Below are 14099 nucleotides of genomic sequence, written 5' to 3'. Positions count from 1 at the left end.
GGTCCGGTGGTGCCCGCGGCCCTGGGAACTGTCAGAGTTGGAAGGGACCTCTAGGGATCATCTAGTCCAAGCCCCTGCTAAAGCAGGATCACCTGGAGCACATTCCCAGGGCTGCATCCAGGTGGGTTCCGAATCTCTCCAGGGATGGAGGCTCCACAGCCCCCCCGGGCAGCCTGTCCCAGGGCTCTGTCACCCTCACCGCACGGAAGTTTTCCCTTATATTTCAGTGGCACTTCCCACGTGGCGCAGAGTTGCTCCAGGGGAGGCTGCAGTTTGGGCATCGGGAAGAATTTCTTCCCTGAAAGAAGGAACACCGGGGGGGTTTGGAGCAGGGCTCGGCAGAGCTAGGGCCGGGCTTGGACTCGATAATCCTCAGGGTGTTTCCCACGTGTGAGAAACGTTTGTCGCGCCAATGACAGCCCCACACGGATCCTTCAGCAAAGCACAGGTTATTTACATCCTTGCAAGAATGGGTGACCTAAGCAAGCAGGCACACCCATAGCCAGGTGAATAACGGTTTATATTCCCTATTCCCAAAGTTCCCTCCCCTGTTCCCCCCTGGCTGAGCACTCCAGGGTTTCCAGCCTCTCCAATGCTTCAAATTATCCTCTAAGTTTCCCGCCCCTGTTGACACATTCCATTCTAGCAGTTTACTTTTTACCTTTTAAGGTAAAATTTTGACCTTTCTTGCCCCCTTGGCTGCCTTCCCAATTAACAATCTCCTGGTGTCATCCTGCCCTGAAGAGCAACATAGAAGTACCTTTGTTCGGCCTGATCTTGGGCCATAAACCCTTCTCCATGTTCAGATCCCCCAGATGGAGCCCAATTCAGTCCCTCAGTTTCTTGGCCCATAAACCACTCCAGGTGTCACTGGAATGTGTAGATATCTCTCAAACAAACAATTATATTCCTAACACTAAAATATATATCTCAAACAAACTATATATTCCTATATGTGGTCCTAATATAAATGTGGTCAAACAAACTATATGTTCCTAACACTAGAATATATAGATGTGAACCAAACCCAACACTACATTTCTAACACTAGAATGCAAAATCAACACTACCTTTCATTTCTAACACACGGGAGCGGTTCTGTGTCTGCGGAGCCCCGGGAGGGCTCCGGCCGAGCCCCCCTCCCGAGCCCGGCCGGGCTGCGCGGCTCCTTCTCGCCCTTCTCAGCGCTCCCGCCTCGCCCCCCAGCGCAGCGCCCCGAGCCCGAGGCAGCCCCGGGGCAGGCACCTCCGCGCCGGGAGCGGGTTTCGGGGCTTCGCCGGCACCCGCGAGACACGAGGCAGCCCCGGGGCGGGAGGGACGGCGGGCCCGGAACGCTGGAGCCGCGGCCGCGTTTCCCGGGACCCGGCGGGGCCGGCCCCGCGCGGGAGATGGCGGCGCTGCGGGCCTGGTGCGTCCAGCGCCTGCGGGGAGACTTCGGGCTGGACGTGGGCGAGGAGGTGGTGAGGTGAGGTGAGGGGAGGTGAGGGGAGGTGAGGGGAGGGAGGGGAGGTGAGGGGAGGTGAGCGGGGCCGGGGCGGGGCTGGCCTGCCGCCCGCTGCCCCTCGAGTGGCCCCCGCGTCCCCGCCCCGGCCCAGGCCTGAGGGAAGATGGTGTTCCCGGGGCTGCGGCCTGGGCTGTCCCTGGGGTGGGCGCTGGGCAGGCCTGCGGGGTGAGGGCAGAAGGACACGGGTGCTGTGCCTTTGCTTTAAGCAGGAACTTCTTGGTTTGTGGCCGATTCTTTCATGTGACGTCGGTAGGAACTAATTCTCGGGGTGAGGGTTTTTTTTTTTGGTGGCTGGCAGAAGAGCCAGGGGGGATGTCACTCTGTGCTGGAACAGGGAGAGAAAGATGCTTTAGCTTCAGGGTTTTGGTTTTGTTTTTTTTTTCAGTGAAACAGCCACAAGGGATTTCCCAAAGCATCCTTCTCAAAATTTGACTCAGGAACCCATTTCTTACCATGATCTCTACAGAAACCTGGTCTGAAGAGGAGAGATAAATTGCAGACGTGCAGTTAGACTGTTGGTTTCCTCAGAACAAAAGCCCTTGCAGCTGTTTTTCTCCATCCCATCCCCTTGCAGGTACATCTTGTCAATAACAAATGAGGATGAGATCCGGGAGTACGTTGCTGACCTCCTTCAGGGGACTGATGGGAAGAAGAGCTGGTTTGTGGAAGAGCTGCTGTCCAGGTGGCGGAAATCCTCCCAGCTGCCCTCTGAGCCTTTGCCACCCTATCGGAAAAAGGACGGTGAGTGGCACGGGGGGAAGGAACTGAAGTCTCAGATGAGCTTGTCTCAGAGAAGCTGTTTGTAAACAATTGTGCACCACAAATGCCCTTGACTGGTCCTATTTCTGTTTGTCATGACAGTGCAAATCCTGTTTTCATTCACCCAAGTATGAGTTCAGGGGCGTCTTTCTCTTGCTGGTCGTTACTGGCCTGTCTTTGTGTTTACTCACACTTCCAGAGACTTTGGAGGCACCTCGGGCTGGAGACCAAGCAAAAAAGGGTAAACGCAAAGGAAGGAACAAGCAGGAGACACCTGCGTATGTGGAGCCAAGTGCACATGTGGAGGAAGTGAAGACCCCCCTGGACCTGGCCAAGGTGAGGGGCTCTGGGGCTCTGATGGGCCCTGCTCACTGGCTGCGTGGGCACATGCTGGCCAGGGCAGCCCCCAGCCCTGGCAGCAGGTGTGACTGGAAAGCAGAAAAAGCTTTCAGAAATATGAATCCTCAGTCATCAGAGTCACAACGAAGGGGGTTATGTGCAGGAAAGTGTGTTTGTGTTTCCCAGCTGTATCACTGGGTCTGGTACGTGCTGGTCTGACCTGCAAACCCTGTCTCATCTCACACAGGTTCTGTGTGAGACACCTCTGGGTGTCTTGGTTCACTCACTCCCAGGCAGTGTGACAGCCACAAGCAACAACCTGATCCCCCATTCCCGGGGAGAGAGGCAGCTGCTCCTGAGCATAGGCTGTGCAGAGCAGGAGTGTGGGCAGGCTGTGCCACACCCTGCGTGTGTACAGGCATCTGTCACTGCCACTGCTGTGGGGCAAATCATCTGGGGATGGAGAAAAAGATGGATGAGTTTGTGTCTATAACAGAGGGAGATAAACATCAGGGAGTCACTATGTCAAAATAGATTTTGCTCCCCTCCCCAGAATCCTGGGTGAGTGGACAATGGCAGTAGATGCTGTAATTAGTAGTAAAAGGTATTTGCTTGAGGCAGAGGTCAAGGAAGACACTGGTGAAGGTTCTAGAGGACAAGTCTTACGAGGAGCAGCTGAGGGAACTGGGGGTGTTTAGTGTGAAGAAAAGGAGCCTGAGGGGAGACCTCATCACCCTCTGCAACTACCTGAGAGGAGGTTGTAGGGAGGTGGGTGGTGGCCTCTTCTCCCCGGTGAATAATGACAGGACCAGAGGAAATGGCCTGAAGCTGCAGCAGGGGAGGTTTAGACTCGATATTTTGAAAAAACTCTATACTAAAAGAGTGATTGGACGCTGGAACAGCCTGCTCAGGGAGATGGTGGAGTCACCATCCTTGGAGGTATTCAAAAGCCATGTAGATTTGGTACTTTAGGGCATGCTCCAGTGGCCAAGGTTGTGGGGTTTTTTGTGTTGATGGTTGGACTCTGTGATCTTAGAGGTCCTTTCCAACCAGGACAATTCTGTGAAACCAAGTGGGTAGAACATTCCTCCTTGTCGTATTTAAACTTCCCAGTCATGCTGCATAAAGCTTTCACTGGCAGCTGAAACATTTCAGGCTGCTTCCAAGGAGTCTTGGAGTGCCAGACAGAGGAACTAGGGAACTGTAGCAGGTGCCTTTTCACTGAACAGCAGCTCTGGTTTGGATGTTTCCCTCTCCTGCTCAGCAGCCTTTGTAAACAGTTTGAGCTGCAGTGAAGGAAAATGCAAAATAAGAGCAGAGAAATGCTGGTTCCAAGCAGCATGAGACCATGCAGCAAGCAGTAGGTGCTAGGATAGTTCATAGAATATGCTGAGTTGGAAGGGACCCATCAGGATCATCCAGTCCAACTCCTGTCCCTGTGTAGGGCACTCCAAGAATCACCCCATGTGCCTGAGAGCATCATCCAAATGCTTCTTGAACCCAGGCAGGCCTGGTGCTGTGACCACTGCCCTGGGGAGCTGGTTCCAGTGCTCAGTCATCCTCTGGGTGAAAAACCTTGTCCTGATATCCAACCTAAACTTCCCCTGACTCAGCTTCCTGCCATTTCCCCCAGTCCTGTCACTGGTCACAGGAGTGAAGAGATCAGGACCTGCCCCATCTCTTCCCCTCCTGAGGAAGCTGAACATCCAGGTGCAGAATCCAGCACTTGCCCTTGTTAAACTCCACGTGGTTGGTGACCCCCCATCTCTCCAACCTGTCCAGGTCTCTCTGCAGGGTCTGCCTGCCCTCAAGGGTGTCGACAGCTCCTCCCAGCTTTGCATCATCAGCAAACTTGCTTAGAATTCCTACATCCAAGAGAGTCCTTAAAGTCCTGCATCCAAGTAATTAATTAGTTAATTGATTAGTTAACTAACTTTTTGCAGCAGACTTGCTTTCCATTCAGCAGAACCCTTTCCCACCCCCAGCACATAATCTATGACACTCTTTGCAGTTGCTTGAATCGCCCAGGCTGACTTTCTGGAGTCCATTTCTGGTGTGGTGGGTTTTGACAAGGAGCTGCTTGCTGGGAACCCAGGCTGTTTCCTGAGGGCTGGATCCAGCACACACAGCTCTTCGCAGTTCTGCTGTCTGAACTCCAGGGTGTGCTCTGCAGAAAGGGCTGTGCGGATGTGCCCTGCTTGCCTTGCTAGCAGAGTCCTTCGTGCTATAAACACTGAGCATGTTGCACCTCCCAAAAGTAAATTCCATGATTTATCCTTGTGCAATCCTGACTGAGCAGTGCCCAAATTCCGAGAGGAAGGGCTGCACCTGAATAAATTGTGGAACTTAAATTTATGTTTTTAAGTCAAAGATTTTGTAGCAGGGAGGCTACAAATGCTGAAAGTGTTTGTGAAAGTATTTGGAAGATTAAAAAAACTCATATTTTTTGAACTGGAGGGTTAAATATGGACCGTAATGTTGCATTTCCTTTTAGTTATTCTCTACCCTAATTAAAAAAACAATCTGAGGAAGCCCTGCCAAGACTTGCTGACCAAGGCCGCTTTATCTGGTGGTGTTTTGTTTTTTTTTTTCATGACAGTGCTTGGATCTGGCAGTGGCAGTAAAGTCTGTTGAGCAGAACTGGGGGGACTGGAAACACCAGGTCCAGTTGTCACTAACCCGGCAGCCTGCTGGTATTGAGAGCAAAGCAGGGAAAAAGAATTGGCAGAAGAGGTGGCCTAATGCCGTGTGGCAATGTCACAAAGAAGGGCAGCCTGGCAGGACGTGGCAGCAGTGCTGACCGAGGCGTGGGTCAGGGACTGTCAGCAGGCAGAGAGAGCTGTTCTCTGGTGGATGCAAGCAGGCTTTCTGGGAAAGAGTTTCTGAGAAATCCTCTTTTCTGTTGATGAGAGAGACTGTGGAGAGGAGAGGGAAAGAAAAGCTGTACTTGAGCTGCAAGAGGATTTTCAAGTGTGTCATAGACATGACAGCTAAAGGCCAGAGAATGCATTTATATTGGAGTGCTGCTGCTGGTATAATGAGAGTAATAACTCCAGATCCTTCTTGGTCATGGCTAGTGTGCAATCCATGGCTTAAACCAGTCTCATCTAGTGTATGAGGGAGGTTTCTGCCTGGAGTGTGCTGTGCTTGCTTCTCAAAGCACCTGGTTTTGAGCATTGCCAGAGAAATGGTAGCAGTTGGCTTTCTTCTGTTTCTCTGGAGTGATTCCTGTGCTATAATTAATTCCTGCAATTAACTTCTCAACAATTCAATTCTCAGCTGGTACCTGCTGGAGATGTTGGGTGGGAGGAGGAACCTTTTGTTTGATTGATCAAGGTGTAAGGTCTGAGGGGAGAAAACAGAATTCCACTATTAGATTATTAATCCAGCCATCATCTAAAATACCTTGCTTTGTTTCTGATTGGGGTTTCTCTGCCTCACCCTGACCTGAAGCTTAGTCCCTGCCCCAGTGCAGGCCTTGACTCAAACTGGGAGAGGTCAATCACAGAATCACTGATGCCAAGTCATGACATGAGGAGAAAAAAATACATTACAGCTAAATTCTTGAACAGGCAGTGCCTGGAAAACCTCTGCTTGGGTAGAAAACACAAAAAATGCTGGGTGGTGACCTGGCTGTGAATGAAGACGTCCTGCTGCCTCCAGCAGCACTGTTTCTGGGGACAGGCACACACAGGACTTCATTGTTACATGCAGGGGGTTGCTATAACCTAAAGAGACCCTGAAAGTAAATCTGGGTGTAGCTTAGCTGATACTTGAATCTGTTCAACACCCGTGAGTAGATAGTGCAGGTCTGGGGCACTGACAGCACCTCTGTCCTCTGGACCCAAGCAGTTTTACCTTACTGAGGCAGCAAACATCAGATGGATCTGCAACATCCTTATGTCCTTGCTTTGCTTAGATTCCTTGGAATTTTTCTGCCAGTTCTAAGCTTGTCTTTCTGTGGAATCTGTGTTCTGGTCCGAGCTGCATTCCAGTTAGGCAGAATAACTCTTGTCTGAGTCTCCTCAGCCTGTTCAAGGGACGGTGCTTTCTCTTTGCTGCTATTATTGCAGTGTGAAGACTGTTGATTTTTTTGCTTCTCAGGCACAGGAGAACAGCAGTGGAGTCAGCAGCAGCACCAATTCCTTGAAGAAGAAGCCCAAGTATGTCAGCTTGTATACCAAGGAGGGGCAAGACAAGCTGGCTGTCCTGATCCCAGGGCGTCACGCCTGCGAGTGCCTGGGCCAGAAGCACAAGCTCATCAACAACTGCTTGGTTTGCGGGCGCATTGTCTGCGAGCAGGAGGGCTCTGGGCCCTGCTTGTTCTGTGGAGCTCTGGTTAGTAACTAGCTAGTCTTCACTTTCTGTGCTTGAATGTGACATAGTTTGCTTGGGGTTTCGGAGGGGCATGGGGATGAATTAGCCTCTCAGACAAAGTTTCTCTAGCAGAGTGCTCCAAACTCTGAAGCCGTGCAGGAAAGAACCTGTTCTGTCTCCTTCTGGGCTTTAAGTCACTTTTTGTTTCTTTTTTATTGTGCTGCATCAGAGAGCAGAGAGGTTTCCCTCATCATTTATATAATTTTGGAGCTTGCCTGGTTTATGGCAGTCTCCTGTGGCTGTCCTGTGCACTGCAGTAGTGTCCAAAATGTGTGCAAGGCTTCAGTGCCGTCCTGGACACAGCCTGGGAGGCCTCATAAGTGGCAGGAGATGTGGCCAGGGCCAACATGTTGACTTTTCTTCATCCCATTTGGGATATCTGTTACCCCTGGTTTGGGCTGAAAGGGCACCTTTTGGAGAAGAGGGGCAAGTTAATGACTACAGATTCAGGAGAGAAGAAAACCAGTGGTCGGATGAAGGAAATGTTTCCAATCAGATTGGTTGCTGTTTTTAAAGATTTAACTCCAAGTGGCCAACCAAGAGAGAGGGCTTCTGTGTTAGGCATCGTTCATCTGCTCAGGATCTGAGTGCATTTCTCATCCTTTGAGGTTACCTAGCAGCACACCCACCCACAGAACCAAGAAATACCAGGCTGTACATTCTCATGAATTGCTTCTGGGAAACTGCAAGCTGGAGTAAATATAACCTGAGGGCAGGAGGTGTGGACTGTCTTGGCCATCTTAAACAGCTTACCTTGAGCTGTGGCCCAAAGCTTCAAAGCTGGTCAAACATATGATGTCCTTCCTGAGTCTCCATTTTATTTTTTTTCTTCAGGTGTGCACCAAAGAAGAGCAGGACATTCTCCAACGGGACTCAAACAAGAGCCAGAAGTTGCTGAAGAAGCTGATGGCAGGTCAGTAGCAATTCCATACCTGCCACGTTTGGTGTGTGACAGCAGGAGCCCTCCTGCCTCCCTGTCCTGTGCTTGCCTTGGTGTTGTAGGAATGAGTTTGTGTAAGTTGACTAGATAGATTCACTGGAATTGTAAAGAATTGCTGGCAAAGTCCAAAGATAATTCTTTCTCAGGAGCTGACACCTGAAGGCTGCTCTGCCATATAAATTGCCAGGACAGTTTGTGAACCTCAGAACTTCCCGTTGCTGCCTGGCCTTTGTGATGGGCAGTGCGAGGCTGGCTGGGAAGGCAGCTCCTGGTGTCTTCTCTGCAAGCACTTGGCAGCATTTCTGGACTTCAACCAAGGTGATAGCTGCAGGTGTCAAACGGCAGCATAGTATGTCCTTTCCCAGAAGCCACAAGGCTGCTCCTTAAGCCATTCCTGAATCAATCACATGAACTGGATCACTGTAGCAGCTCTTGAAAATGAGGATAAGTCTCATGTGGAATGTGTGTTATGGCAGATGAAGTGCTGCTCTCTGATTTGCTGAGTCTAGAGAGGTGGTGGTTAATGTTTTCTAATTACTCTTGTTTAACACTTACCTTGGGAGCTAAAAATAGGAAGAGAGCCAAGGAAAGCAAGAGGAAATAATACCCAGTCTCCCCACAAAGACCTGGGCATTATGGGGATGTTTGTCTGCATTTAGCTGAAATACAGCCAAGGTCACAGTGTTCTTGGTTGAAAAATACACTTTGCTGAAGAACTGGGGAAATATTTACTCTGGGTCTCAGTGTCAACTTCACTTCAGAGCTGCTGACATGGCAGGAGGTCCTGTAAGTCCTTGAGAGGAACAGCTGATCACAGAGTTGGTCTGTTTATTATCTTCCCATAGAGATCCAGAGGTGCTTCAGGATCCCCTTCCCTTACCCATTTCATGGGTCTTCTGCCCCGGCCAGGTCTGGTTTTGTGCATTGTCTGTGTAGGTGAAAGCTGAAACCTCCTTACCTATTTGTCTCAGGAGTGAAAAATGTGGATCAGCAACAACAGGGAGATACAGGCTGGTTTGTTTCTCTGAAATGAAGGCGTTACCCGTGTGATGGCTTCTGTGAAACACGCTGGGCTGTTCTGTTCTGCCCTCCATGCAAACCCGTCCTTTCTTGTGTGGTTTCTTTTGTTCCCTTTTGTTTGCTTGGCTGGGTTTTGGCCCCCTGCCAGAAACGGTAAGAAGGAAGAGCTGGTTGCTGGGAATAGATTTCTCTGTCTCTAGCAATAGCTGGTCTGAAAAGTCTGCTGAGGTGTGCTGGGGGAGGATTTCCTTTGCCAGAGGCTCATACAGCAGCAGACATGAGACTTGTTCTGCTCGTAACCTGCAATTGTTAGGGATCTGTTGTGACCAAGACCCTCTTTGTGGAGGGAACAACACATAGGAGAGAATCTGGCTTGTAGGAGGGTACTCCAGGCCTGCAGGTGGTGATGGGTGAAATTTGGACTGTGCAAATTGTTAGGGAAGGGTGAAGGAGAGTCAAAGAGCAAAACCCTCTCTCAGAACACTACCTGGATGTTGTGACTGCAGTATTTAAATACTTCCCAGGTTGCCCAGGGATGCTGTGGCTGCCTCTTCCCTAGACATCTTCAAGGCCAGGTTGGATGGGGCTCTGAGCAACCTCATCTAGCAGGAGGTGTCCCTGCCCATGCAGGGGCGTTGGAGCTAGGTGATCCTTAAAGGTCCCTTCCGACCCAAACCGTTCTATGATTCTATGATTCTGTGATTCCTCCTCTTTGGAGGGTGTAGTCTGTGAAAGGAAAATCAGGCCTTGAGCCTGGTTCAGAAAGGTGCTGATCTTGGGGCAAGGTTCTTCTCAGCTCTTTGAGTGACATTTTAGGGGGCATTGCTGCAGCCAGCCCCACCAAGATGACTTTTAAGCAGCTGTGTACTAAGCTGGTATTTGTTTTCTCTCTCAGGTGCTGAAAGCTCAGGGAATTTGGATGCCATAAGCAAAGATTTGCTGCCTCGGCAAGAGGCTAAGCTCAAAGCTGGCCTGGAGATGGCTGTGAAACACAAAGACAAGTTGTTGGAATTTGACAGGACCAGGTAAGATCTTGGCTGTGAGACTGTTGTGAAGTAGTGTAAATTATTGAATCACAGAATTGTTTTGGTTGGCATAGGTCTGTAAGATTATCAAGTACAACCATTAATCCAGCCCTGCCAAGGCCACCACTGACCCATGTCCCTCAGCACCACATCTACACAGTTTTGAAACCCCTCCAGGGATGGGGACTCCACCACTGCCCTGGGCAGCCTGAGCCAGGGCCTGACAACCCTTTCAATAAAGAAAATTTTCTTTATCTGGCAAGCTGAGCTGTCTTTAACAGAAATGTTAGTTCTTTCTGAAACCTGGGCTGCAGCTACAGACACCTTCGCATTTGGTGGAACAAGAGTGAATCCCTTGGATGTGTCCAATCGAATGTCCTTGCTTTGTGGCCCTGGTCCAGGTCTCTACAGGGAGCAGAGAGGAGCAGGCAGGAAGGCAGGTCTGGGCCAGGCAGCATCGTGTGGCTGCTCTGCTGTGCTCATCTGCTGCTGCTGTGGTTATTTCTCCCCAGTGTGCGTCGAACCCAGGTCATTGATGATGAATCAGATTACTTTGCCACCGACTCCAACCAGTGGCTTTCCAAGCAGGAGAGGGAAGCCCTCCAGAAGAGAGAGCAGGAGCTGCGGGAGCTGCGGCACGCCTCGCGCCTGGCCAGAAAAATCACCATCGACTTCGCTGGCAGGCAGATCCTGGAAGAAGACAACAGCATGGCTGAATACCACAGCAAGTGAGTGGGGACTGGCAGCAGAAAGGTGTACCCCAAAGCAGGGAGGGGAGAATCTTATGGAGAGTGGTCTGGCTGAATCTGGAAGAGAAAGTGTAAGGGTAGCTGAGCAGGCTATTCCCCTGCAGGGCACCTCTGATGCTAGGGAGCAGTTTTACCTCCTTTTCTCCCTTGAGGACCTTTCTGCCCCACAGCAGATCATGTCTTTCAGCACAGCTCTGCTGAGACCCTCTCCAAAGCCCAACTGTGTGAGGCTTGCATGGGGTTTTGGTAGCTAGCATGTCTGTTACAGATAAAGCTGCCCTGGAAAGAGATGTTCCCAAAGGCCTGTCTCCACAGACCCAAACCATCTTGCAATTCAAACCAGGCTGAGTTTCTGTGATAGGGAAGAGTGACTGAGTTAGAAATCAGCAAGGAAATAATTTAGCTAGGGGAGGTGGTAAAACATGCTCTGGGTCAGAAATGTTTGTGCGGGGAGAAGGGAGATGTTGCCGAGGAAAGCAGGGAATTCTCATGCCTCTTGTTTGTGTTTGCAGACTGGATGAAACCATGGAAGCCATTAGTTGTGGCACACTGGGCCAGGCAGCTGGGAGCCCAGAAGCAAAGACAACTCTGAATTCTGGTGTTTTAGTTAATCCCCGTCTGCTCCAACCTGCTCCTTTGGTCAGTACGGATTGAATGAGCTGAGTTTAAGAACTGTGAATTCTAGTCTAGAGTACCTTTCTTCTCCCCTGTCTCTCACACATCCTGACCTGGGTTGGGGACAGAGAAGATTTGCCAATGCCCTGCTCTATTCCTTGCTCTTGAGAAGTATGGTTTATCTGGGTTTTAGTCTCCAACCTCCTTTTTGGGATCTTGAAAGATTTTCTAAGAGTCACCCTAAGATTGTGTCACTTTCTCAGCTCTATTTATGAAGCCTTTTCTGCCAGATTTCCAGCTTTCAAAGAGCATAATCTCTGCCCTGTAATTCCACTTCAGCCATGTTCTTGGTATATGCCGAGCATTTGGAGGTTGGATGATCCCAGTTTGGATAGTTTGCAAGGGAGGCAGAGTGATCCCAGTAAGACCCCTGTCCTTAAATGAAGGAAAACTTCACATTTGATTTGCCCTTAACATACGTTGTTCCTAGTGAGGCACTAACCTATTTCTTGTTTCATTTGAACACACTGAAGTGGGTGGACCAGACTGGTTTGCTCCCAGCTCGGAAAGCTGTCCCTTCCATGGATGCTGGAAACGTGTCTGGCTTGGAGCGGAACAGGTTGCGGATTCAGGATCGAGAGTTGCAGGAGATCTCAGATGATGGTTGGTGCCTCAGCATGCACCAGCCTTGGGCCTCCTTGCTCGTCAGAGGAATCAAAAGGTACAGGGCTGGCCTGAACTGTAATGTATCAGATGGGAAGTCGTGCTCCTCGGAGGATCTCTGTGGTCTTGTTTGTGTTGGGCAGTGATTGATACCTCCTGGCAGCTTAGGTTTGGAAGCTGTGCTTCCTCACCCACTGTTCTGGTGGTGTGTGAATCCATTTTCCGTGAGGTTACCTAACCTGGAAGGGGTAAGTTTCCTCACAGTGGGTAAATTTAGAGATAGGCTGAGATTTCTGCTTGTGGTTGGAATGAGGCTTTCTGGAATTTGAAAGGTAAATAAGCTGAAAATGTCAAGTATGTTCTGCTCTTGTTGTCCCTCAGAAAGAAGCAAATGGTGGCACCAGGCTTTGTTTAAAAAACAAAACAACCACACGGACACCACCTTCCCCATCTGGGCTAGGAATTGGGTTATGGGGAGAAGCTCTTTTAGTCCAACATCCCTGGCAGGACTTTTTGAGCTTGTAAGGGAATTGTGTGAGCAGATTGACCTCCACATGTGTCCGACACACTGCTGTTCTCACAGGGGATGGGTGTCCTTTTCTACTGTTGCTCTAAAGCAGTGAGGACATGCTCTGCTTGTGGCTTTAGTTCTTGCCCATCTCAGCTTTTCTCTGTAGTGCTGACACATTGCTTGGGTTTCAACAGTCAGGACAAAGCTGAGCTGCAGGAATCATGTAATGAAACGTTGGGTTGAAAGATCTGTCCATGTGGATGCTTTCTGCTGGAATGGAAGCCCCAAATTCCCCTTTGTTCTCTAGGGTGGAGGGCAGGACCTGGTACACATCTCATAGAGGGCGGCTATGGATTGCAGCTACTGCTAAAAGACCTTCCCCTCAGGAAATCTCTGAACTGGAAGCCACCTACAGAATGCTGCTCCACAAAGGTGAACTTCTCTCCTTGGATCTTTGTGTTATTTGATACATTGAGCCACATAGCGAGCAGTGTCAGAAAGTCCTCTCTGCTGAGCCATTATTACTGCTTCACTTTTTAACCTTCTGTTCTGCAATTCTCTTCATCCTTTCTGCATTTTGTCAGCTGAATGAGTACACTGGCAGACCTGAACTCCATCCTTGGGCTGGTCACATTCTCCAAGCACAAACACCATGTAATTGCACCTGACTTCTTTGGTAGCTTTTGACAGCAAAGGGCTTCATTTTGTTCTTGGCTCAAGCAACAAGCTGTGGAGTGTGTGTGTGCGTGTGGTTTGTGCTTCAGTCTATTTACATGGATGTTAAAGGCTTCCCAAGTGTTCTGACCTTGCAGAAATGGGTATTGAAAAGCTGCAGGTTCTCAGGAAGATATTCTTCTCTCACGTGGGGAGGAGGATGCTGGTGGCTGCTCTGCATGCCTCTTTGAGCAGCGTTTCTAAACATCACCTAAACATGAGCTTGAATGTCATACAGCCCAAGCTCTTCCTGCACTCTGTGCTCCTCTGTCAGGAGCTAAACAGGGCAAGGCATACATGTAGTTACATCTCCCAGCCTTAGTCCTGTCACAGTGAAGATCCTAGGCTGGAAAAAGAACAACTGGTTGCTACAATTAATAGAACCACAGAATGATTTGGGTTGGAAGAGACCTTAAAGATCATCTAGTTTCAGCCCCCTGCAGGTAGGTGTTCTTGTGCCTCAAGAAGTAGAAGTGCATGAGGAGGGAAAGGCACCTGGGGGTTAGAAGACTTCAGCTGTGCAGAGGGATGTGGGGCCCCCTGAAGAAGTATTTCTTTTGACACAGATGTGGAGTTCCCAAGTGATTATCCCTCGGGCTGCCTCCTAGGCTGTGTGGATGTGACCGACTGTTTATCGCAAGAGCAATTTAACGAGCAGGTGAGTACATACTCTGGGGTTGTTCTGTCCCTTGCTGCACAGGTGAGTGTGCACCAGGAGGCTGGGGCTGTGCTGGGCTGTGGAAGACAGGAACCTGCAATGCATTAATATTTCATTTCCAGTTTTCATCCTATTTTGGCAAACTCAGGAGCTTGCATCTTACCTCAATGTGGCTTTTAAAGTGCTGATTGTTTCTCTTGTAACTTCAAGGAGTCCTAATAGAAA

The 14099-nt window shown here is 49.8% G+C and overlaps 1 protein-coding gene across 2 annotated transcripts in view; it reads left to right on the top strand.

The window, feature by feature from the left end:
• The first annotated feature begins 1371 nt into the window (after positions 1–1371).
• The window catches only part of TRIP4 (thyroid hormone receptor interactor 4), a 31455-nt gene continuing 18727 nt past the window's right edge, over positions 1372–14099 (top strand). For both annotated transcript variants that reach the window (XM_051628751.1, XM_051628750.1), the window contains exons 1-11: positions 1372–1465; positions 2079–2245; positions 2463–2599; positions 6707–6940; positions 7814–7892; positions 9835–9964; positions 10477–10692; positions 11226–11352; positions 11862–12049; positions 12810–12934; positions 13783–13874. In XM_051628751.1, the coding sequence (XP_051484711.1) occupies positions 1389–1465; positions 2079–2245; positions 2463–2599; positions 6707–6940; positions 7814–7892; positions 9835–9964; positions 10477–10692; positions 11226–11352; positions 11862–12049; positions 12810–12934; positions 13783–13874 (1572 nt within the window). In that variant the 5' untranslated portion in view covers positions 1372–1388. The remainder of the gene's footprint in view (positions 1466–2078; positions 2246–2462; positions 2600–6706; positions 6941–7813; positions 7893–9834; positions 9965–10476; positions 10693–11225; positions 11353–11861; positions 12050–12809; positions 12935–13782; positions 13875–14099) is intronic.

This window comes from Apus apus, chromosome 10, assembly GCF_020740795.1.
Source record: "Apus apus isolate bApuApu2 chromosome 10, bApuApu2.pri.cur, whole genome shotgun sequence".
NCBI classification, from domain to species: Eukaryota; Metazoa; Chordata; class Aves; order Apodiformes; family Apodidae; genus Apus; species Apus apus.
This window is presented reverse-complemented; position numbering and strand designations above follow the sequence as displayed.